Source organism: Trichosurus vulpecula, chromosome 3 (assembly GCF_011100635.1).
Source record: "Trichosurus vulpecula isolate mTriVul1 chromosome 3, mTriVul1.pri, whole genome shotgun sequence".
In the NCBI taxonomy this organism is placed as follows: Eukaryota; Metazoa; Chordata; class Mammalia; order Diprotodontia; family Phalangeridae; genus Trichosurus; species Trichosurus vulpecula.
In genome coordinates, this window is record NC_050575.1 from 160,744,841 (window position 1) to 160,770,829 (window position 25,989).

At 44.2% G+C, this 25,989-nt stretch overlaps 2 protein-coding genes across 2 annotated transcripts in view; one reads left to right on the forward strand and one right to left on the reverse strand.

Moving 5' to 3' along the window:
- The window catches only part of LRSAM1 (leucine rich repeat and sterile alpha motif containing 1), a 43,555-nt gene extending 25,143 nt beyond the window's left edge, over nt 1-18,412 (forward strand). The window contains exons 17-25 of the mRNA XM_036749510.1: nt 639-726; nt 1,523-1,597; nt 3,906-3,986; nt 5,989-6,084; nt 11,255-11,353; nt 12,011-12,142; nt 12,936-13,017; nt 16,653-16,798; nt 17,039-18,412. Coding sequence (XP_036605405.1) covers nt 639-726; nt 1,523-1,597; nt 3,906-3,986; nt 5,989-6,084; nt 11,255-11,353; nt 12,011-12,142; nt 12,936-13,017; nt 16,653-16,798; nt 17,039-17,164 — 925 coding nt within the window. The 3' untranslated portion in view covers nt 17,165-18,412. The remainder of the gene's footprint in view (nt 1-638; nt 727-1,522; nt 1,598-3,905; nt 3,987-5,988; nt 6,085-11,254; nt 11,354-12,010; nt 12,143-12,935; nt 13,018-16,652; nt 16,799-17,038) is intronic.
- Nucleotides 18,413-19,974: 1,562 nt separating this feature from the next.
- Nucleotides 19,975-25,989, reverse strand: part of NIBAN2 (niban apoptosis regulator 2) — a 109,219-nt gene continuing 103,204 nt past the window's right edge. Inside the window, exon 14 of the mRNA XM_036752816.1 lies at nt 19,975-23,865. Within this exon, the coding sequence (XP_036608711.1) occupies nt 23,189-23,865 (677 nt within the window). The 3' untranslated portion in view covers nt 19,975-23,188. The remainder of the gene's footprint in view (nt 23,866-25,989) is intronic.

The window sequence follows — 25,989 nt, forward strand, 5'->3', positions numbered from 1 at the left end:
GGAAGGAGGCTGAGATGTGGTGGGAAGAGCACTGGCCTTGGGGTCAGATGACTTGAGTTCAAATCCCTGTCCCACTAGTTAGTGACAGTGTCACCCAAGCAAGCCCTCTTCTCTCTCTGGGCCTCAGTTTCCTCACTTCTAAAAATGAGGGTTGGATTAGATCATTTCAAACATTTCTTCCAACCCAAAGCCCTATGATCCCTCTCTCAATGTCTGTTTCTTTACTTGTGAAGTGGCACCCAAGTGGTCTGTCCAGTCTACACTGGTGGGTTGTATGCATGACCATGATAAATATTAATCCTGGAGAACCCTTTGGAAGCCACAGACAGGACTCAGAGGGGGAAGCACCAAAGGAACAGGCCAGGCTGTGTTCTTCCTAGTTGTGAGCAGCACTCCAGAGTCTGGGGACGTGACCAATGAGACCAGTGAAGGCAAATAGGTGGGTAGAACCAGGTCCTAGAGATCAGACTGAACAATATGAGCAACATTTAGAGGAAAACAGAAACCTAACTTTTCCCTCCTTTGCTAGAGGCAACACAACTGCAGTTTCTCTGATTTACCTGGGCTATTTTTTCATCTCTCTCCTTTCTGCTTGCATTTGGATTGGAGCCAGGCTCATTCACCTGTCTTTCTTGCAGCATGGCCCAAATGGATGAGAGATTCCAGCAGATCCTGGCTTGGCAGCAGATGGATCAAAACAAAGCCATCAGCCAGATTTTGCAGGAGGTGGGTTGGGGAACTAAGCAGACAGCTGTCACCTGGAGCTTGAAAGCTGGGCTGAAAGAGAGGCTGGAATAGAGAGCCCTTGTGGAAGCTTCTAAACTGCCAGAAACCTGGGCTTCTGGCTGGTCCATGTTAGGAAGGAAAAAACTGTCCCCCAAAGGGAACTCTCCTGAGGGATTGGGAGACTGTGTAGCCAAGCTTTTACCAGTAGCCTCTGAGTACTGCCCTTTTATTCACTGTGTCCCCACACAAATTCCACCTCCTACTGGGTTGCTGTTGCTGTCCCTTGTAGCATGGATGCTCTCTGAGGGTAGCAGTAGCTGAAGAGTTGTGAACAGTGGTTCGTTATTTAACCACCAGTTCAAAGGGCAGGAGGTAGCAGGTGATCATGCTCCCCCTCCACGTCCCCAAAGACTTGAAAATTGGACTCAAAAACTTCACAAGGTACCCTTTACACTCTTCTTCCTACCTCAGTCTCTCTTTTCCTTTCCTTTTTATCTCTTATCTTTTCTCTCTTTCTAAATATCTTTTCTATTGTATTTCTCTTTTCTCCTTTTACCATTTTGTCTACTACCCTTATATTTTTTAGTATTGACTGTCTTAGTGAAATTTGATGGTCCCTTTAACTTTTAACTTTGAAAGCCAGTGAACTGAGCATTTTAATTTTTTCCAAGAAAAATAAATTCTCTTCCTTTTTTTTTTTTGCACATGGCCCTCCTAAGTTTTTCTCTGAGTCTAGAATTCTCAGTGGAAAAAAAATTCTCCCACTTGGCTAAACAGAATGCAATCTCTCTTACAGAGTGAAATGCAGAAAGCTGCCTTTGAAGCCCTTCAAGTCAAAAAAGATCTCATGCACAGGCAGATCAGAAACCAGGTGAGCTCCAGGTCACCAGAGGTAAATCTCTTTGGGATTTCTAAATATTGTGTACACTCTCTCACTCAGCAGAGAGGAACCTTACCAATTGCTGTCTTCAAATGCTTGAAGGGCCATCACGTTCAAGAGGGAACTTACTTGCATTGTCTTGATGCAGAGGGCAAGAGAATGGGGAAGAGTGTAACTTACAGAGAGGCAGTTTCTAAACTCAGAATTTTAAAAAATTCTCTACATTGAGAACTGTTGAGAAATGTAGGAGGCTATTTTAATGAGCTTTTCAAAATTGTCAATGTTTGAGGAGAGGTTGGATGACCACCTGGGATGTTGTAGAACCGAGTGGGAGGTTGGCTTTCATGACTTCTTAGTCTCTTCTGCCTCTAAGACTTAATCGTGTATGATTCTAAATTTGCCATCACATGGGTTTTTTGGATTTTTTCAGGACTTTGTTGGAAAATTTTAAGAAAAGGTCATGACTTTTGATAGTATAACATAAATGGAAATGGCATTGAACTAGGAGTTAGCTTTCTAGTCCTGGCTCTGCCACTAACTCACTGGGTAATTTTAGTTAACCCATTAACCTCTCTGTGACTTAGTTTCCTAATGAGGGAGTTGGAATAGATAGATTTTTTAATTGATGTTTCTTCAATGAATGAAAATCTCTCTTCTCTCCTTCCCCACCCCTCTCCCCCTTGAAAAAAGAAGAAAACAAACCTTTGTAATAAATGTGCATAGCCAAGTAAAACAAATTCTCACATTGGCCATGTTGGACTAGATCTTTAAGGCTCCTTTGAACTCTGAGAGTCTGATTCTGTGGCTGATCAGGGGAGAAGAGTAATGCCTCCCAGGGCCTGCTCCACAGAAGCCACACCTCTGAAGTCTCCATCACCTCACCTTTTAACTTGATAACCCCGAAGCTGCCCAGTCTAAAGGGGGGAGGGGAAGTACTCCTGAGTGCTCTTCCTCTGAGATAGTGATACCAAGGGCAAGGTGGTTAGTACCCTTAAACTCCCTGTTGGCAATGAGGGACTGTTTGCTACCAGATGTTGTGTGGCAGGGAATTGTTCTGAAAATGAACTTGTCCATGATTACACAGCCTGTCTGCCATATAATATAGATGGAGAAGGCTCATCCCTTACATCATTCATGCCATCTTTTGCTAAGGCCCATTAGGTCTTCCAGTGAGCTGAGGAAAATCCCACTGCTTCATTCATTTAAAACTATCCACTGGGAAAATTCCAGAGATATTTCTTGGATTCATTCTGATTCCTACCCAGGAGGACTGGAGCCAGGAAATCTTTGCCACCTCTGGTATGGGTGTTGGAAAGAACACTGGATATCTGTAGAACTTTTAAAAATAAAGAAGATGATGTGAGATAGAAAGAGAGAGAAAGAAAGAAGGAACATTGGATTGTAGTCTTGGTTCTGTCCTTGATAATAAGGTAACCTTGGCTAAATGATTTCACTTCTCTGAACCTCAGTTTCTTTTTCTGTAAAATAGGGATAGTGCCCTGCTGACCCCACAGGGCTGCTGGGAAGATCACATGAGGTCACAGATGCCAGGGTGCTTTGTAAACTGTAAAGTGCAAGGGATTATTATTTGGTTATTTGAAAATCTCATTGCCTCATCGTTAAGCATATCTAAATTTCACATTCTTTCATGACTTTTTTCTTTTTCTGATGTGACTTCCTTCTTTATTTACCAATTTAATTTAAATTTCATATTGCCCAACATGAAGCTCTTTTGTGTGACTTCACATGGCTGGCTGGGGAGTGACAAATTAGGAGTAGCCTTGGCTGAATTGGGCTCCCTGCAACTGGCTTAGAACTCCAAGCTTCCCCTTGGGGGCTTTGAAAGGAGACTCTTCCACTTTGAGAAGTTGTAGGTATGGGTGATTTTGACGTTCCAAACCAGCTGTCTCCTAGCAGTTCCTCAGCTGGTGCTTTATGGGAAAAGCCAAGAAGCATCTTTTCTGTTTCTTAGCAGAACACGAATCTTTCCCTGGAATTCTGGCAGCTGTTTGGGGGGACAATTTAGCTAAAGTGGGAGTGCAGGATGGTTTGACAGGTAGAAAGAAGGCTAGTAAGAGCCCCAGTAAAACTGCTGCTTCTGGGACATCTTTTCTGAGTAACAAAGGGAGTACTTGGTTGTGGGGTAATTAAAAGAACTTAGCAGAATTTCCATCATCCTGAAACTCCAGCCTTTCCCAGAAGGGCTGATTTGGAACATCATTTAGGGCTGTTTTCTACAGCAGAATAAACCAGTCCTTTGTAAATGTAAGTTAAAAACACTGTCTCATCTTCTGTTTAGATTAAGTTAATAGAAACTGAGTTATTGCAGTTGACACAGCTGGAGTTAAAGAGGAAAGTCCTGGACACAGAGGCACTGCAGGTATGTAGGGTTCTTTGGTCTGGCTTCATCCCTTCCACCTGCACTGGGTCTTGCTTGGGGAATCTCTCAACCCCATGCATTTCACTTCTGGCTTTCTGCAGCCTCCAGATCAGTCCATGTGTGAGCTAGGAATTTCTGTGGGAGAAAGGCCATTGAACTGACAGTGAGAAGACCTGGGTTCCAGTCCCAGATCTGCCCCTCACTCACTGTGTGCCTTTGGCCGAGTCATTTATCCTCTCTGGGCCTCAGCTTCGCCTCTGTAAAGTGAAGGGGTTGGACCAAGTGATCACCAAAAACCCTTCCAGCTCTAATGTTCTGTGTTCTGGCATTTTGTGTTGTAGGGCCCCTTCTAGTTCTATCATTCTATGTTCTGTGTTCTAACATTCGATGTTCCAAGGTCCTCTCTACTCCTAATGCTTCATGATTCCCCAAACCCTGACTCCGACTCAGCTTAGGTAGATTTGGTGACACCAGGCAGGCATGAAAACACAATTTGCATTGTTCTTCCAACCTCAGTTCAGGCAGAGGTGGGATGGACAGCCTCTTTTTGGAAGTGCAAGAGTTGGGTGAGTTTTCATCTCAAAGCCCCTTCCCAGGGAACATTTTTGTGAACCTTCAGATGCTTTAGAAATGTGAGTCATTGTCGTTATCATCTTGTGTTTCTTTTGTTTTAAAATGGAGTAGCCACTGGGCACTCCGTGTGTTTAAATCATGCTTCCAGGCCTGCAGCTTCTGCTCACTTTGTTGCCATCCTGTCATCTTAGGGGTTCACTTTTTATGTTGGGAGGATACTCCGGAGGAAAGGAAGCAGGGAAAGCTCAGGCCAGCCTCAAGGGATGTGACCCCTGTGTCCTTCTCTCTAATGTGCACATTTATCCTAGCAAATGTCCTCTGACAGGAGAATCTTGAAATGCCCTGTCTCATTGGCATCTCTGTCTACAGGGAGACTTGGGCTTCCTTAAACTGTGATCAACCAGTTGATCTTTTCACCTGTTCTATCTTTTTGCCCTTTTGAATGCTGACCCTTATGTCCCTCTCAGTTCAGCATGGCCTCCTGGGAAGTGCCTGGAGTAACCATGAATCCAAAGCTGCCCTCCGAATATCCTGCTAGGCCCCTTTGCCAGTTGTCCGAAAGTACTTGTTGGCCCAATGGAAAGCACACTGGAGTAGGAGTCAGGAATCGTGGGTTCTAGCCCAACTCTTACACTAACACAGGTTCTCTCACAGGCCACTTCCTGGCTCGGAACCTGTTTCTTCATCTGTCAAATGAGGGGCTGGGACTAGATTATCTCTAAGGTCTCTTCCAGATCTAACATTTTATGGCTCTCTCCAGTTGAAGGGGAAAAGAATGATGAAGGGGAAAAAGATGTTTCCAATGTCCCTATCCTGGGCAGAGTCACCAGGCCTTGCTTGGTGGCCTGATGTGTGCTCAGTCCAGGGGCCAATTTGAGGCATATCCCGAGGGCTCGCTTCCAGCTGTAAGCAGTGTGTGAGCCATGAGACAGTTGTAACAGGTTTGCCCCCCATTTGCATCTACCTATAGACTTCCTCTGCAGTCAAACCACAGTACAAGGTGATGCTGACTTTTCTGCAGGTTGTCATTTCTACTTTTGATTTTGTTCTCACCAGCCCCTTCTCATTGATGAGCCCATCACGCAGACTCTGTGCCCAGCAGTGGCACTCAGAGCACATGGGAGGAGCTTAGAATCCCAGCAAAGCAGGGGAGGGGGTGAATGGGCCACATCTTGTCAGGACCTGCACCCCAGCTGGACCTCGGGGTACAGCAGGGGCTATTGGGTGAAGGGACATGTGGACGGGGCCAAAACTTAAGAGACATGGGTGTGTCTGGTGCTGGACTTCTTGTTATCTTTGAAGAATGGGCTGTGATTGTTGGTTCTGACAACACCCTTCACCCCCTGTACTCCCCATGTGTAAGGGGGTGTCAGTCTGAGCTGGAGCAGTTTCCTGCAGTGTGGAAAAGGCGTCTGTTTGTACGTTGTAGGAAATGATCTCAGAGCAGCGCCGGGCCCTCAGCTCCCTGCTGCAGCAGCTCCTCAAAGAGAAGAGCCAGCGAGAAGAGGAGCTGCAAGGAATCTTGGTGAGTGTCTCTGAGCTTTGCTTTGTGTGCCCGCCTTCCACGCCAGAGTCTTTCTTCTGGGAGGGTCCCCAGGCCATGTCAGGAGCACTGAAGAGTAAGCACACTGATCAAGACTGCCCTCTGTGCTCTCTTCATTTTTTAACTTTCACTATTGTCTTTGGTTTGTTCTTTACATATCACAGTCATTTCTCTGTATATCCCCCCTCTTTTCCTCGACAAACCCTCTCTTCTAACAAAGAAAACACACACACACACACACACACACACACACACAGAAGCAGCTAGGTAGTGTAGTGGATAGAGCATTCGCCCTGGAGTCAGGAGGACCTGAGTTCAAATCCAGCCTCAGACACTTGACACTTATTAGCTGTGTGACCTTAGGCAAGTCACTTAACTCTGATTGCCTTGCAAAAAAAAGAAAAAAAAACACTCATGCAAAACTGACCTCCACAACTGCATATGTCTACATAGACCACATTCGGTATCTGTAGTCATCTGACTTCCTGAGTAAAATGTTCATTGCATTTATCAAAAATGACTTTTTGTGTTGTATTTATTTTCACTATTATTATCATTATGTTTGTTGATCTTTTGTTCCTACTTAGTTTACTCTCTACCAGTTCATGTAAGGCTTCCTACATTGTTCTGAATTTCTCATATTTATCATTTCTTTGAGTGAAATAACATTTATGTACCACAGTTTTTTCAGCCATCAGTGGGCTCCCACTTTGTTTCTACCATTTTTCTCCTTTGTGTTCATTTTAACCAGATTTTCCTACAAAAATCTGAAGTAGGCAAAAAGGCCCTCCCCCCCTCCTTCCAGGGATGACTTTGCATACTGACAGTTTGACTGTTGTTTTGTATGTTGGGTTGCTCAGCAATGTGAGGTGAGTGATTTTGGGATGAGTCCTACTTCAAGGAAAACTACCCTGGACAAAGGAGCCATTTTCTTCTCAAAGAAATCAGGTGGACAATTCCCTCTGGCTCGTCTTTGTAAAAGCCTCTTGTATGAGCGTGGATCCCTGGTGCCTAACATGTGGTCTTAGTGCTGTTGTCTTCTCCAGAAACTGGAGGCACCCCTACAACCCTTAGACCTTCCTCCCTCAGCTTATAGACAAGCTACTGTAGTGAGCACCATAGGCTGAAGCAGAGCATTCTTGTGAGGCCTCTCTGTTCATGCCTTCCCAGGTCCATAGCCTGAACGAGTGCAGATGTTTTTCCTATAAACTTGAAAGCTCCCGTTGACCATTCCTTAGTGTTCCTTCTACATCGAAAGATCAGTTAGCCACCAAGTGGCGTAGCATGCACATTCTTAGAGGAGAAGTTAAGGGAGTTACAGGAAGAAATACTATACTAGTGAGGGAGCTTAACCTTCCCCTCTCTGAACTTGATAAATCTAACCTTAAACAAGAAAGAAGTCAAGGAGGTGAATAGAATTTTAGAAAAGGTAGATATGATAGACCTCTGGAGAAAACTGAAGTTGGATAAAAAGGAATATACCTTTACAATACATGGCACATACTCAAAAACTGACCATGTACTAGGGCATCACAATCCAGTGCAGAAAGGCAGAAATAGTCAATGCATCCTTTTCATATCATGATGCATTTAAACTTATTTGTAATAAAGAAGCATGGAAAGATAAACTAAAAATAGTTTATTGGGAACTAAATAATCTGGTCCTAAAGAATGAGCAGGTCAAAGAACAAATTATGGAAACAATTAATAACTTCATTCAAGAGAATGACAGTAATGAGACAAACATACCAAAACTTATGGGATGTAGCAAAAGCAGTTCTTAGGGGAAGTTTTATATCTCTAAATGCTTACATGAATAAAATAGAGAAAAAGGAGATCAATGAATTGGGCATGCAACTGAAAAAATCTAGAAAAAGAACAAATTGAAAATCCTCAAATACCAAATTAGAAATATTGAAAACCAAAAGAGAGATTAATAAAATTGAAATAAAAAAAACTATTGAACTAATAAACAAAACTAAGAGCTGGTTTTATGAAAAAAACTAAAATCTATGAACCTTTGGTTAATTTGATTAAAAAAAAGAAGAAAACCAAATTACCAGTATCAAAAATGAAAAGGGTGAATTTACTTCCAATGAAGAAGAAATTAAAACAATAATTAGGATTATTTTGCCCAGTTGTGTACCCATAAATGTGACAACCTGAGGGAAATGAATGAATAGTTACAAAAATATAAATTGCCCAGGTTAACAGAAGAGGAAGTAAAATACCTAAATAACCCCATCTCAGAAAAGGAAATTGAATAAGCCATCAATGAACTCCCTAGGAAAAAATCTCCGAGGCCAGATGGTTTTACATGTGAGTTGTATCAGACATTTAAAGAACAATTAATTCCCACACTTTATAGAGTATTTGGGAAAACAGGCGAAAAAGGAGTCCTACCAAATTCTTTTTATGACACAAATATGGTACTAATACCTAAACCAGGAAGAGTCAAAACAGAGAAAGAAAATTATAGACCAATTTCCCTAATGAATATTGATGCAAAAATTTTAAATAAAACATTAGCAAAAAGATTGCAGCAACTTATCATGAGAATAATACATTATGACCAGGTAGGATTTATTCCAGGAATGCAAGGCTGGTTCAATATTAGGAAAACTATCAGCATAATTGATCATCTCAACCACAAAACTAGCAGAAATCATATGATTATCTCAATAGATACAGAAAAAGCTTCTGACAAAATACAACATCCATTCCTATTAAAAACACTAGAAAGCATAGGAATAAATGGAGTCTTCCTTAAAATTATAAGTAGCATCTACCTAAAACCATCAGCAAGCATTGTATGTAATGGGGATAAGCTAGATACATTCCCAATAAGATCAGGGGTGGAACAAGGATGTCCATTATCACCCTTGTTATTCAATTGGTTACTGGAAATATTAGCTTTAGCAGTAAGAGAAGAAAAAGACATTGAAGAAATTAAAATAGGCAAAGTAGAAACTAAGTTATCACTCTTTGCAGATGCTATGATGATTTACTTAGAGAATCCTAGAGAATCAAGTGAAAAACTACTTGAAATAATAAAAAAAACTTCAGGAAAGTTGCAGGATATAAAATAAACCCACATAAATCCTCGGCATTCCTATATATTACTAACAAAGCCCAACAGCAAGCGATAGAGAAATTCCATTTAAAGTTACTGTAGATGCTATAAAATATTTGGGAGTCTACTTGCCAAGACAAACCTAGGGCCACATGAACATGAACATAATTATGAAACACTTTTCACACAAATAAAGTCAGATCTAAATAAAAGTAAAAACATCAGTTGCTCGTAGTTAGGCTGAGCTAATATAATAAAAAAATGACAGTTTTACCTAAATTGATTTACTTATTCAGTGCCATACCAATCGAACTACCAAAAAATTATTTTACAGAGCTGGACAAAATAATAACAAAATTCACCTGGAGGAACAAAAGGTCCAGAATACAAGGGAATTAATGAGAAGAAATACTAGGGAAGGTGGCCTAGCCATACCAGATATTAAACTGTATTATAAAGCAGCAGTCATCAAAACTGCTTGGTACTGGCTAAGAAACAGAGTGGTGGATCAGTGGAATAGGTTAGGTACACAAGATGCAGTAGTCAATGACTATAGCAATCTACTCTTTGATAAACCCAAAGAGGCCAGCTTCTGGGCTAAGAATTTACTATTTTACAAAAACTGCTGGAAAAATTGGAAAATGGTATGGCAGAAACTGGGCATAGACCAATATCTTACACCATATACTAAAATAAAGTCAAAATGGGTACATGATTTAGGAATAAAGGCTGATACTATAAGCAATTTGGGAGAGCAAGGAATAGTTAACCTGTTAGATTTATGGGAAAGGGAAGAATTCATGACCCAACAAGAGATAGAGAGCATTACAAAATGCAAAATGGATAATTTTGATTATGTTAAATTGAAAAGCTTTTGTATAAACAAACCCAATGCAACAAAGATTAGGAGGGAAGCAGAAAATTGGGAGAAAATCTGATAAAGGCCTCATATCTAAAGTATACAGGGAGCTAAGTCAAATTTATAGGAATACAAGTCATTCCCCAATTGAAATATGGTTAAGGATATGAACAGGCAGTTTTCAGAGGAAGAAATTAAAGATATCTGTAGGCATATGAAAAAATGCTATAAATCACTATTGATTAGAGAAATGCAAGTCAAAACAACTCTTAGGTACCACATCTCTCCTGTCAGATTGGCTAACATGTCAAAACAGGAAAATGATAAATGCTGGAGAGGATGTGGGAAAATTGGAACACTGTTACATTGTTGGTGGAGTTGCGAACGGATCCAGCCATTCTGGAGAACAATTTGGAACTATGCCCAAAGGACTATAAAAATGTGCATACCCTTTGACCCAGCAATACCACTTCTAGGGCTGTATCCCAAAGAGATCACACAAGTGGGAAAGGGACCTGTTTGTACAAAAATATTTATAGCGGCTCTTTTTGTAGCAGCAAAGAATTGGAAATCAAGGGGATGCTCATCAATTGGGGAATGGCTAAACAAGTTGTGGTATATGAATGTAATGGACTACTGTTGTGCTATAAGAAATGGGGAAGATACAGACTTCATAATAACCTGGAAAGACTTATATGATGTGATGCTGAGTGAGCAGAGCAGAACCAGGAGAACATTGTACACAACCACAGATATATTGCTTCTGTGATGACTAACTTTGATAGACTTGGCTCTTCTCAGCAATACAATGTTCAAAGACAACTCCAAAGGACTCATGATGGAAAGAGCTATATACATCCAGAGAAAGAATTACGGAGTCTGAATGCAGGTTGAGGCAAACTATTTGCTTTCTTTTTTTTTTCTCTTCTTTTTTGGTTTTGTTTCTCTTTCTAATGATTCATTCCATTGGTCATAATTCTTCTTTACAACTTGACTATTGTGTAAATAAGTTTAATGTGAAGGTATATGTAGAACCTACATTGCATTACTTGTCATCTTGGTGGGGAGGGGGAAGGGGAGGAAGGGGGAGAAAATTTGGAACTCAGAAACTTGTGGAACTGAGTATTGTAAACTAAAAATAAAAAATCTAAAAAGTTTTTAAAAAAAGATCAGTTAGTTTCTTGATTTGGAGCTCATGTGACTTGCTTCTTTCTTGGCAGCTGGAGATGGAAGCCAGAAGTGAAACCACACAGGAAAACTATTGGCTGATTCAGTATCAACGCCTTTTAAATCAGAAGCCCTTGTCCCTGAAGCTGCAGGTAATACCTGAAAACGAAGAGATTTCCTGTCCAAAGACCATGCTTTTCTTTATTTTTAAACTGCCATATTTGTCATTCTTTAAAGTGGGAGTAGATTCCCTCTGTTGATTCCTTGCAGCTGAGTTGCCCTACTTGCCAACCTTGTTAGATCTTCTCTGGCAAACTCAGGCAATAATTGGATGGGAGGAGCAAAAGTTCCCCATCTGATGCCTTGGTAGTAGTTTTTAGTGTTCACTGCCAGAGGCCAAATTTGAGTTAGCCTTGCCTATGTGTGCTAGAGTTTGCCTTCCCTTGGGCCTTGAGGTTATATTAACTCATGTTTATTGTGTCGATCATGATAGAGGAATTATTGGGATTTTCTCTCTTGTTCTCAAATGAAATGAAAATTTCTTCCATTGCCTCTCTCATTTTTTTTTAGTAGCCCCTGCAAAGTAAATGCCCCTTTGTGAATCAACTCAGAGACAGCTCTGATCACAGGCCTCAAGTGTGGCCTAAAGCAGATGAAAATGTAATGGAAAAAGGCTTAAAAAAATAAATACAAATACAGTACAACAGAGATAATATTAATTTGTGTTTTTCTAAGTCAACATGATGCCAGCAGGGGTCTTTTGAATTTGACACCACCAATCTAACTGGCCTTTTTTTGCCTTCCCCCAGGAAGAGGGCTTGGAGCAGCAGCTGGTGACCCTGCTGGTAGAGCTCTCAGCGGAACATTATCTGCCTATCTTTGCTCACCATCGAGTCTCCCTAGACATGCTGAGCCACATGAGCCCTGGTGACTTGGCCAAGGTAAGGAATGGAATGTTCTGTAATTTGTGGAATGTGGGGAGGCATATTGATCATTCTGACCCTGCCCTTTTTCACCTTCTTCAAAAATTCTTAACAAGATCTGTCATTAAATAAGCATCTTATGGTTGTGCAGGGCTGTTTACCTGAATAAGATGTCTATTTCATTTCCCTTCACCCATGGGATATACCTTAAACCAGCCTGGTGGATTTTGTGTATCTCCAGAAAATTACAGGCTACTAAAATTCTACCAGGACTAAGCAAATCTGCATCAGCTCCCTTTATCATTGACCCAGATCAGGTCTCCTTTTCCCAACTATTTACACATAGAACCTCCATATCTCACTAGGAATCTCTAGTGTTCAGTCTTTTCCAGGACACAGTGTGATTCTCCATAGGTCCAGTTTCATTTAAAAGCCATATTTTCTTTCCACATTGCCACATGAACTACTGTTCCAAAAGCTGTTATGATGCAGTGGCTAGGTTTAGCCTGTAGGGGTTGCGTTTTAGTGTGTAGGCTTGGCCTCTTTGGTTCCCCTGTCTTTATCCTCTCCATGCTTTGGGTAAAACATTGCAGAAAGCCAGAACTGGGAACCACAGTGTTTTCTGGAGTCAAGGCTTAGACCAAAGAGAGAGTGCTCTTCTCCATGAAGTGGCATTCTTCTGCCACTGTGCTGTGGCATCCCTGGGAGGAGCTTTCCAGCTCCCGAGTATGTACCCAGCTAGCAAGCGGGGGCCTAGGTAATCTCCAAGATCCCACTGAAATCTGAAATTCTCTGATTGCTTGTGCTTTAGATGGGCATTTCTGAAACTGGCCTGCAGCATGCCCTGATCAGGAGAGCCCAAGAGCTGCTGGATGCGGCTAAAACGCTACCAGGTACTGACACCCAGGAAATCTGGAAATGAGCATGCCACACCAAAATTTCTCCATTCTTTATTTTATTTCTCATGTCCCCCCACTTTTTAATTAATTAATTTATTTTTAGTTTTTTTTTTGCTTTTTTATTTTTTTTTATTTAATATATTTAATTTTCAGCATTGATTTTCACAAGAGTTTGAATTACAAATTTTCTCCCCATTTCTACCCTCCCCCCCCACTCTAAGATGGCGTATATTCTGGTTGCCCTGTTCCCCAGTCAGCCCTCCCTTCTGTTGCCCCACTCCCCTCCCATACCTTTTTCCCTTCCTTTCTTGTAGGGCAAGATAAATTTCTATGCCCCATTGCCTGTGTATCTTATTTTCTAGTTGCATGCAAAAACTTTTTTTTTTGTTTTTGAACATCTGTTTTTAAAACTTTGAGTTCCAAATTCTCTCCCCTCTTCCCTTCCCACCCACCCTCCCTAAGAAGTCAAGTCAAGCAATTCAACATAGGACACATGTGTATCATTATGTATAACCCTTCCACAATACTCATGTTGTGAAAGACTAACTATATTTTGCTCCTTCCCAACCTATCCCCCTTTATTGAATTTTCTCCCTTGACCCTGTCCCCTTTCAAAAGTGTTTGTTTTTGATTACCTCCACCCCCATCTGCCCTCCCTTCTATCATCCCCCCTTTTTTTAAATCTTCTTCCTCCTTTTTTCCTGTGGGGTAAGTTACCCAATTGAGTATGTATGGTATTCCCTCCTCAGGTCAAATCTGATGATAGCAAGATTCACTCATTCCCCCCTCACCTGCCTTCTCTTCTCTTCCTACAGAACTGCTTTTTCTTGCCACTTTTATGTGAGATAATTTACTCCATTCTATCTCTCCCCATCTCCCTCTCTCAATATATTCCTTTCTCATCCCTTAATTAGATTTTATTTCTTTTAGGTATCTTCCCTTCATCTTCAACTCACCCTGTGCCCGCTCTCTCTCTCTATATGTACATACACATACATATATACATACATACACACTCACATAAACATATATATATATATGTATATATGTATATATGTATGTATATATATATATGCATATTCCCTTCAGCTACCCTAATACTGAGGTCTCATGAATCATGCACATCATCTTTCCATGTAGGAATGTAAACAAAACAGTTCAACTTTAGTAAGTCCCTTGCAATTTCTTTTTCTTGTTCTTTTTCTTGATTACCTTTTCATGCTTCTCTTGATTCTTGTGTCTGAAAGTCAAATTTTCTATTCAGCTCTGGTCTTTTCACCAAGAAAGCTTAAAAGTCCTCTGTTTTATTGAAAGTCCATATTTTGCCTTGGAGCATGATACTCAGTTTTGCTGGGTGGGTGATTCTTGGTTTTAATCCTAGCTCCATTGACCTCCGGAATATCATATTCCAAGCCCTTCCATCTCTTAATGTAGAAGCTGCTAGATCTTGTGTTATTCTGATTGTGTTTCCACAATACTCAAATTGTTTCTTTCTGGCTGCTTGCAATATTTTCTCCTTGATCTGGGAGCTCTGGAATTTGGCGACAATATTCCTAGGAGATTTCTTTCTGGGATCTATTTGAGGAGGTGATCTGTAGATTCTTTCAATTTCTATTTTGCCCTGTGGCTCTAGAATATCAGGGCAGTTCTCCTTGATAATTTCTTGAAAGATGGTATCTAGGCTCTTTTTTTGATCATGGCTTTCAGGTAGTCCAATAATTTTTAAATTATCTCTCCTGGATCTGTTTTCCAGGTCAATGGTTTTTCCAATGAGATATTTCACATTGTCTTCCATTTTTTCATTCCTTTGGTTCTATTTTATAATATCTTGATTTCTCATCAAGGCACTAGCTTCCACTTGCTCCAGTCTAATTTTTAAGGTAGTATTTTCTTCAGTGGTCTTTTGGATCTCCTTTTCCATTTGGCTAATTCTGTCTTTCAAGGCATTCCTCTCCTCATTGGCTTTTTGGAGCTCCTTTTGCCATTTGAGTTAGTCTATTTTTTTAAGGTGTTGTTTTCTTCAGTATATTTTTCAGTATTTTTTGCGGTCTCCTTTAGCAAGTCATTGACTTGTTTTTCATGGTTTTCTCTCATCCTTTTCATTTCTCTTCCCAATTTTTCCTCTACTTCTCTAACTTGCTTTTCCAAATCCTTTTTGAGCCCTTCCATGGCCTGAGACCAGTTCATGTTTTTCTTGGAGGCTTTCGATGTAGGCTTTCGGACTTTGTTGACTTCTTTAGGCTGTATGTTTTGGTCTTCTTTGTCACCAAAGAAAGATTGCAAAGTCTGAGGCTGAATCTGGGTGCGTTTTTGCTGCCTGGCCATATTCCCAGCCAACTAACTTGACCCTTGAGTTTTTCAGCGGGGTATGACTTCTTGTAGAGTTAAGAGAACTATGTTCCAAGCTTGGGGGGGTTGCGCCAGCTCTGCCACACCAGCACTCCTCCTTCCCTAAGAACCCCCAACCCGGACTGGGCTTAGATCTTCAGCAGGCTCTTCACTCCTGCTCTGATCCGCCACTTAATTCCTCCCACCAGGTGGGCCTGGGGCCGGTAGTTCTGTAGCTGCCCCCGGGGCAGTGGCCTAACCCCAAACTCTTTTTTTCACTCTGTCCCCAGCAGCTTTTCCCAGTAACCTTCCCTGTTGTCTTTGGTGTTTGTGAGTTGAGAAGTCTGCTAACTGCTGCAGCTCACTGATTCAGGGCGCTAGGGCCCGCTCCGCCCAGCTCCTGGTCTGGTTGGTCCTTGCCGCTCACGCTGGGCTCTGCTCTGCTCCACTCCATTCCCAGCTCCCAGCTCCGTGTGGGATAAACCTCACCCAGAGACCATCCAGGCTGTCCTGGGCTGGAGCCCTGCTTCCCTCTGTTATTTTGTGGGTTCTGCCATTCTAGAATTGGTTCAGAGCCATTTTTTATAGCTTTTTGGAGGGACTCGGCGGGGGGCTCACACTAGTCCCTGCTTTCCAGCCGCCATCTTGCCACACCAGAATTTCTCCAGAGAAGGCACCTGATGTTACAGAGCCTTACTGCTCTTGTTCTTCAGATTCTTGACTGTTATTTGGTGAATGAATAATGATCTTTATCCCTATTTTGCAAAGTGGGAAACTGAGTTGTAGAATGAGTAAGGTCTGGAACTTTTTTTTTTGCTAGGCAATTAGGGTTAAGTGACTTGCCCAGGGTCACACTTGCTAGTTAAGTGTCAAATGTCTGAGGTTGGATTTGAACTCAGCTCCTCCTGACTCAAGGGCCAGTGCTCTGTCCACTACGCCACCTAGCTGACCCCTGAAACTTCTTTGAAAGAGCTATGACCAGAATCTAGGCCTTGGGTCCCTTGAACATCACTCCCACACTACAGTGATATTCAACAAAGAACTCATGTCCCTCAGAAAAATGGCTTAGAGCAGAGATCATCAACCTGGGAGTCAGGAAGCCTGCCTGTCTCTTCACTTACCTTTTTGGTGCTTCAGTCTCCTCACCTATAAGCCAGAGCTCTGTTCTCTGCCTTCTACCTGTCTAGCCCTCAAAAGTGTTAGGATAAAGTGAGATGGTAGATGTGAAAGCACTTTGTGAATTGTGTATCGTTGGATGCCTTTGACAGTGAACACTCACTGTCTCCTCTGGTGCCATGCAGAGTTACTGAAGTCGGTTGAAGCTGAGGGCTTGGAAGCCCTGGAACCTACGTCTGCCGAAGAGTCTCCTGAGGCCGTGACTCCGACAGCTCCCCCAGCACAGCTGGATGTGCAGGCTTCAGAATGTGTAGTGTGCCTGGAGCGGGAGGTAAGGACTTACTGGTTTGTACTGGGGTGGGAGCTGGGGGAAGGAGCCCAGGTACATACATGTCGGTCCATTCAAGTCCCAGTTTATTGGCAATCAGCACCAAATGCCTTTGTGCCAGTGCTCTCCTGGATTGTGCTCACAGCCTTATTCTTGTAGAAAATTGTCTTTTTGCCTTGGGGAATCTGGGAATGGCTTTTAGCCCAGGAGGATGCCCATTTTATCCATTTCTCTAACTTTTAGGCCCAGATGATTTTCCTCAACTGTGGTCACGTCTGCTGCTGTCAGACCTGTTGCCAGCCCCTTCGAACCTGCCCGCTGTGTCGCCAGAACATCGTACAGTGTCTCCGCATCTACCACAGTGGCTAAGCTGGGAAATAGACTGTTCTTAGACCCCAGAATGGCTCACAATTATTCCTTGGCTTACACCAGGCTGCTGGTGTAAGACTAGGGGCCTTGCTTCTCCTTCCTCTAATCCCCTGACAGAGATAGCATGTGGCCCTTTCCTCACAGCTCCTCTCCTCACCAGCTGGGAGGATGGGCTCTAATTGCCAAACACTTTTTTTCTTCCTGGGATAAATAGTTTGCTAATTTATACATGCTTCCCTCATCACCAGGCCCATGAAGAGGCTGGTTATACAGGGTGCTTCTAGAAACAGGAGTCAGAGGTTAGTGTGGTGTTGGGAGGAGATACTATCTCAGAATGGGAGCAGAAAACTTCTTCATAGTTCCCACAAAGACTAAAGGAACAGGACCAGCTTACTTGTTCCCTTGCCTATACTAGGAACACAGGAGCTGAGGGACATCAGAACAGATTAGGAGGTTTACTCCTACTGGCAGTCAATATAGGCCTTTTCCTCAGGGTATTAAAAGCCCTGCCTTAGAAGAATATAGAAGAGAGTCACTGGAGGAAGGGAGGGCTAAAGATTCAGTGAAGGCATGGGGGACCTCGTAGGCAGAGACTCCTGTTTGGTCTTGCCCGGAAGGAGAAATGACATCCTTTGTAGGTCTGGCTGTTCTATATCTTTGCTTCAAAAGGATGCAAAGACCCAGTGAAGGCTTGGTGGGTTTGTTGGCAAGACTCCTGGTTGGTCTTACCCAGATGTGGAAACAACACCCTGTTATCTGTATGTCTAATGTTCAGCATCTCTGCTTCAAGGGGCTGCTTTCCTAGGCATGGACATATGAGCTGGGTGCTGAAGTGAACAGGCATCCTCTGCACTGTGGGCCTCTTTGGGAATGGTCAGTATGGGATGATCGAACCATTCCCCAAAGTATAAGGTGCAGTATTTAGCCCAGAAAGCCCAGCCTGCTCCATATGAGGCTCCTGGAAGAAGTGAGATTCCTCTGGAGACCCAGCTTTGTACACCTCCTGTTTTACCTGGGACACATTCAGGGGGTGGCTACCTCCCTTGCAGACTACGAATGGGCAGCCAGCAGGGGCTATACCTGGGCATACCCAGCAAAATCCATCATTTCCTGTGTGTTCCTTTCTTTTGCCTTAGTAGTAGAGCCACTGTACTGTCCCTTGTACCTCAAATCCCTAGTGCAGTGCATGAGCAGGGGCTGAGCTCTTAAGTCTCAAAACAGAAATAAATCTCTACCTTCCCACCCTCAGTGCCTGAGCTGTCTTTGTGTTGGGGTACCCTGCCATGAGCTGGTGAGTGTCATGCTTAAGGGGCAAGTTGAGACTATTTTCCCTGTGGGAAAATAGCTAATAGCCAAGAATAAACTCGAGACAGGATGGAGAGAGAAGAAAATAGATCCAGAGCCAGAAGGGATCTTAGAGATGAGGGAGTTAGCTTATCTTTAAAATGGTGAACTCTAGGCCTAGAGAGGTGGCTTAGCCAAGTTTATTCATTCAGTGGCAGAGCCAGGCCCAACACTCACAAACAGACTCCGGGCCTAGTGCTTTTCATGGTGCACTGTTGAGTCCACAGGAAAGACTGACACCCTGCTTCCTTGGTCACATTTGAATCCTGAGTTGGACTGAACTTCATTCAACTGACTTGGCTTAGCCTAAAAGGAAAAGGGGATGCTGTCAGAGGCCAGTCCCTCTTCTGCCTGCGGCAGAGTTGGCTGCAGGCCCTGGGGGGCGGGGGGCCTCCAGACTTGTTTAACTTCAGAGAGGCAGTAGCAGAAGCATTGAGCACAGACTTTCTGTTTAGGGATGAGTGCCAGGGAGGCAAGGAGCTTTCTGGTTCCACGAGGAAGGGCTGGGTTCAAGGCCCTGGGCTTCTGGAAGCTCAGACTCTCAGAATTTGAGGGCTGGAAGGCCCCTCCTATGCAGAAATAGTGACGTCAGTGATGGCCTGAGTAGGCAAGCATGTGCACCCTCTCCCCTCAATTTCCTCTGCATGATAATTTACATAAATTACCACTGTTTTCTTTCTCTGCATTTTTGGCTTTGGAGGATTAGGAATGAAGCTGTATGGAAGACCTGGCCAGGCCTTGTGGCCACCAGGGGGTGCCAGGCTCTCAGGATCTGTGAGGAACTGGCCTCCAGGTGTCTATGGGCCCCGCCCACAGCCGCAGTGCTGGAGGCCGGCCACTGCGCAAGGGTCTAGGCTGCTCCTAGCATGAAGAAAAGCTCTGCAGCTCTTTACCCACACAATGGAGGTTACCTAGCATCCTGGGAGGCCAGCCCCCTGCCTCCACTGTAACCCTTCCCAACAGCTCAGTATTGGTCCTCCCCTCTCCAGCCTGAAAACAATATACACACAATAACAACGACCACGCAAATGGAAAGTACAAACACACAGTTAGAAAGAGTCATGGTCTCAAAGGGGACACCCCTAAGCCCCACCCTTCATGGCGGGAGGGCCACAGGTGTCACACACTGCACATGTGTATATTCAGTGTATAGGTCAATCGTGTTGATTTTCCCTTTTTAAATTTTTTTCCCCTCCTCTCTCTAAAAAATAGTATTTGTCATATGTGACGACTCTCTGGGAGGGGGAGAGGGAAGGACACTGTTGATAACGATGATGATGTAACAAAGAGAAAGCATCAATAAAAATTTATTTTTTAAAAAATACAAATAGATGGACTCCATCCCAAGGGAACTGTTTCATCCTTTAGAAGTTCAGAGCTGGCACTCATTTTGCCCCATCCTCTTCCTGAAGCAAGGTTGGGGTTTGTAAGCTCCCCCCACCCCGGGGGAGGCGCGCAGTCTTCATTCATGCCTTGTTCGCCAAAGGCCCCCCTCCCACCTATACAGTTCCAGGTTCTGTTCTAAGCATAGGCCAGATCCAAGACTTAGAACAATACGTGACAAAAGCCTGACCCTTCCCACAAAGGGAGTTTAGCAATCTGAGCGTGTCTTCTCCCCTCCTCTCCTGAAGCAGCAGACAATGGGTCTGGCTTTAAATAAAGCATTTATTAATTAGTATGAGCATAAACATTTTGTATAATATTTTCAATACAATATCTTGAAAGAGGCAGATTGGAAATAACCCAAGGGAAGGCACTTGTAAGGGGGTCCTGAGTGGTTCAGGCTGGACCCCCTAGTAAGAAAAAGGAAAACAAAGTTTACAAGGCATTTTTAAAAACGGAATGTCTGTAGAAGAATCAGGTTAGATTCATAGTGTGCTTAGAAGTATCAGCTGTCCATTTCAGGGAGTTAATTCCAGAACCCTGTGTTTCAGCACTCACTAGGCCACATGGCTTTGCACTGCCCTTGAAAGGATTCTCTGGCTCCTCCCCATGTTCCCAAGACTTTTGCCCAGGATGGAAATGTGAACCAGCCCCTAACTTGCCCCCAGCCTCAGGAAGTTGGTTTGCTCCAACACAGGATGTGATGGGTCTGGGGGAGGGGGGAGGGAAGGGAGGGACTAAGGGGGGGGGTAGAGAATTTCCTTCCCTGGCCTGCATCCAAGCCACATCCTGAAGAAGCCAGTCTTTTCCTTGGTTTTCTTTCCTATTAGAAGGGGAATGTGACCAAGTACAGTGGTCACTGGTCAGGGGGTGTCTGTGAGTACAGATGGATTCTAGCAGAGCTCACAAAGGACTTACCATGATCTCACTCCTCCCAAATCCAGAATAACTTTTTAGGAATAAGGATCTGATAAAAACGGAAGTCAACTGCCGTGCCAAGAGTTAACACATGATGATGTATAAAAAAAGCCAGGCAGGCTTGGACTGAGCGGACGCAGTGACTAAGATCACCTGGTGAGTGTACTGTGTGTGTGCCAGACCAAAGCTGATACTGAGAACCTCTGAGTCACATGCCTGGGATGCAAAAATCTCAGCAGGAGCTTGGGAGGCTCCATCCACAAGCAATTAGTAGGCCCTGGTAGTAGTCAGTGAATCCACAGTTCCCCAAAAGTCAATTTTTATTTGTGTGGACATGTGAGATCTGGGTACTGGGAAGGCATGAAGCATTATTCTCTCAGATTAGCTGGGGGTGAAATATAGAAAAGATCCCCTTGCCCAAGCAGATTCAACTCTTCGGCCTTTGCTTTCTCAAAAAGGCAACTGACCATGGCCAATTATTTTTTTAAAGGCAAGAGATCACGGCCTCTTCCCCATAAGAAATGATAATGCACAGAGGAAGAGAAAAACATGTAGAGACAACCCCAAATAACTTATCACATGCAAAACAAAACCCCAAGTTCCAAAAATGGGATGGGGATCATGCTGAGGCCGGCTTGGTGACCAAGGGAAGTAGATGGGACAAGTAATTCCGTACAATTTCCTCACCGTACGATTCTACCAGTGACACAATGCAGTACTGTCCTCATGGAAATCCAGATAACACTTGCCTCTACTTCTCTAATCCAGGATGGCTGGAATTCTCTCCACTCCTGATCAGACCACCCACCTAAACATAGGCTTCCCCTCTTTGCCGTTCCTCCAGGAGAGCTACTCCCTGTACCCAAGGCTTCCTCCTTTCCTGAGGTCCCATACAGCCTTAGGATGCCACAGGTCATACACTCTCTGCACATCCTCCTGACTCTATTCCTAGTTCACATCCTTACGTGCCTTCCTGGCTTCATTCCTATGTCACACAAACTAACTTCTCCCAGCTCACCCCTTGTAAAAGCACCCCCCTCTATCCCTGGCCAAATCCCTTCCTCCCACCCGACACTTTAATTGCCACCTTCAACCTCCCAAGTCACATGTTAAGACCTAACCCACCACTTCAACTACAACCCCAACTTCAAGACAAGTGATATTTGCCTTGTGACGAGACCTAGCATCTAAAACACTCCTTCCTTCAGAACTCATGCACTGGACAATTTCTCTTCCTCAACCCTAGGCTTAAAGTCTCCTCCTGATACAGTCTAATGGATGAATTGTTTCCTTAAGAACTATTAGAATGGACCAAGGGAATAACCTTTCTCCCTCCCCCCAACACCCAACAAAACTCTATCTCCCAGAACTAGAAAATGAGGCTATGTCCCTGTCCATCCTTACCCGCTACGTATACATCTATGCAGAGTTAGCAGCCACTCCCGGCAGTACCAGTCCTAACAAGACAGAGTTTTCATGTGGGGAGCTGGTTTAGATCAAGCAGCTGCTGCCATGGCTATCATCCCACCTCCCTTTGGAAGACAGGTAACTTGCTGGCTTAGAAGGCCAGTGGATACTGAGGACATCACTCATAGCCAGTTCCTCCAGCTGGAAACAGTTGATGGCCAGAGGCTTCATGTGCCTGGGGAAAAGGCGAGGCTAAGACAGGGTAGCTCGGTACTCAAGGAAGCTAGATCAGCTGTTCCTCCTCCACTCTCAGGAGCCACTTGGCCTTGAATGAATTCTAGAACACTTTGGCTTCTTTTTCTTGCCCCTCTCCTACTCCTTGCGGGGATGGGAAGGAGGAGAAAAGGAAGCAAGCTTTTTGCTAGAAAAGGGCCGCTTCCCAGATAGGCTGCAATCTTTAGAAAGGGACTAATAGCATGATGTCAACAGGGGGGCAGTGAGCACGGCTCAGGGAAAGAGCTGGGGATGGGCACCAGTTTCCTCCTGACTCCCTCGCACCTTCCTCTGCCCCAGCTGACAAGGGAAAATCTTGACAGTAAGTCTTGCCGCTGCGGTCAGATGGTGTCTTCTCTCCCTTCCTCTCAATCTCAAACAGAAAAAGGGACACAGGGGACAAGGAAGGGGTTGCGACGTGAGCCAGGCTTACATTTAGCTTGGGTTCCATTTATCCCTCCACCCTCCAGTCCCTTCTTACTCCCGAAGAAAACACGTTTACAATAGATCCGCCCCCTGTCCAGCCTGGCTTGCTTCCATTCCACAGTCAGTCACATTCCAAAAGATGAGCAGTATTAAATGTCCGCTGCTGGCGGGGTGGGTTGGAGATGGGGGCTGTGGAGTAGCTAGGGCTTCACATCGAGCACACACCTGACCAAAATCCAGAATCCATGGGGTGGGGAGTGGAGAGGCGCTGGCCTAAAACTCAGTCTGCACATCTGTGCTGTCTTCTGTGGTGGTTTGGACATAGGGGTTATTCCCCTGGCCAGATACCTCCTCCCCAGTCTCCTTGTCACTGGGCTTGGGGCGATCACTGTCTGCTTCTTCCTCAGAGGGGAGACGTCGGATGGGAGTAGCGGGAGGTGAGATGGCCTCCTCACCTGGGATGGTGGGTGCTGGCTCATGGCGGGTGTGGTTGAGGGGAGATGCCTGTTGGCTAGGACTTTTCTCCCTCTCAGCCTCCAGGGGCTGGGGGCTCTCTCTAGGGGATGTGCCATTAGTGAGTGGCTCAGCAGCGGACTGGGGGCTTTCCACCTGGAGCTCCTTGGCCAGCAGGCCCCGTAGCTCTGTGACGCTGTCTGGGGATGCAGGGTAGGGGACTGGCTCCTTCTCAGGCACTCCTGGGGACAGCATTTCTGGGCACGGCTCATAGGGCAGCCCGGCCTCATCATCGTGGATCACTGAGACCACTTGCTTGGCCCGTCGCCGTTTTTCAGCCGACAGGTCTGCCTCCCCGGGGCTGCCGCTGCTATATTCCTCTCCCCAGTCAATGGGGACACCCTCAGCCAGCAGGTGGAGGTTGGGGTCACTGTTGTGCATCACCATGCTGTCCCTGTAAAGATTGTGCTTCCGCTGCACCGCAGCCTCCTTCACAGCTGGAACACAAAAAAAGGAGGATTATTCATTCAATATTCATTCAATATCCTCCTTCTGTTCCCTCACTCCTCCAGCTGGGCCTGTTCCATGGACATTTAACAAATATGTGCTGAGCACCCTTCTCATGGGTGAGGTGAAGGATACAAAGATGAACAGGGTAAGAAACCTTGAACTGCAGAATTTTAGAATTGGAAGGGACCTTGCTGGCCACACTCCTGAAAGAGTCCCCTCTGTAGTGCCCAACAAGGGGCCCTCCAGTCTTTACTTGAAGACCTCCAGTGATGGGGAATCCACTGCCCCTGGAGGGAGCCAGCCCATTCATTCTTTGGTGGACTTTCACTGCTAGCAAATTCTTCCTAACCACAAGCCTCTGCAGCTTGCATTCACTGCTCCTGGTTCTTCCTTTTGAGGTCAGGCTACAGGTCTAGTCCCTCTTCCAAGGACAGCCCCTCTTCCATGGGATAGCCTTTCAAATATTTGAAGACAGGAATCCTGTTTCCCCTAAGCTTTCTTTCCTCCCAGATAAACACTCCCAGTCCCTTGAACCAAACCTCCCATGACCTTCCTACATGGTGGTGCCCAGAACTAAACACAACAATACTCCAGAGGTGATCTAACCAGATCAGAGCACAGCTGGGCACTCGCCTCCTTATTCCTGAAGCTAGTTGGCTGCCATGTCCACTTGGCTTAAGATCCGTGAAAAGGCCCCAATCTTTTTCAGAGAAGCTGCTCCCTAGTCGTGTCTTCCCCTCCTATTTTGGGACAAAATACAATCTTCTCGTGCATTTAAAGCCCTTCACAATCTGTCTCCAGTCTAGCTTTCCAGGCTGATTAATAATGATAACAACTAGCATTTATGTAGCACTTTAAGGTTTGTACAATATTTTACAAATATTATCTCATCTGATCATCACAACCACCCTGGGAGGTAGGTGCTATTATGCCCATTTTACAGAAGAGGAAACTGAGGCAGATGGAAGTTAAGTGATTTGCCCAGAATACAGCTAGAAAGGATGTGAGGCCAAATTTGAACTCAGGTCTTCCTGATTCCAGGTTCAAAACTTTATTCACTGTGCCACCAAGCTGCCTATTAATATTAGTATGATTACATGCTAATCTCTACTGGACTTTATAGGCTGTTCCCTATCCATGACATTTCATCTGCCCGTGCCTGTACACAGCCTATCCCTCCCTTTTCCCCACCCCTCCATCCCTAGAATACACTCCCATGCAACTTTCTGCCTCTTGCATCCCCCAGAATCCTTCAAGGCTCAGCCTGAGTGACACTTTCTCCAAGAATCTTGTTCCGATTCCCCTGGATGCAATTCCCCCTTCCCAGCCGCCATGTCCCTGTTTATTATGAAGTCTATATTTGCCTCTGTGAATATGCAGCAACCCTTCCAGGAGAGTATAAATTCACTGAGGACAGACAAGGGCAGTCTTTGTAACAAATATGCACAATCGAGCAAAACAGATTCCTGCATTGGCCACATCCAAAAAAATGTATGTCTCATTCTGCCCCTTGAGTCCGTCTCCTCTCCTTCAGAAGGTACAGCGCATGCTTTCCCATAGCTCCTCTGGAATCAGGGCATCACACATCCTTGTGGTTCACATCTTCTTCTTTTAAATGTCTAAGTTGGTACGTGAGCTCTCTGTGCAACCACATCTGTCTCTTCAATTAACTGATATCTTTCTTCCTCCTTGGGATTGTCTCCCATTATATCATTGAAATTTCATTCTTGAATTTCTATCCCTACTTCTCCTGTAGCACTTTAGTTCATGGGAGCCATTGCTCCAAATCCTTTGAAATCTGCCTTTGAAGTCAAGGGTGCATGTCAAATTGTGTGACTGACCTTCCTTTTCTCTACCATAAATTTAAGGATCACTTCGCTACAAGGCTGCTTTCATTTTTACCACAACCAGTTTCTTAAATGTTGGTGAGAATCAGATCCAAAAAAGAATTCTCCCTTGTTGGTTCCTTTACCTTTTGAAGGATGAAATTATCATTAAGGCAAGATAAGAGGCAGGCAAGGGCTGATCTGTTTTTTCAGTTGATCTGTTTTTGGCATAAAAAAAGCTCTGGATAAGTGAAGTCTGCCACTATTATTTTATAATGCTTCTGT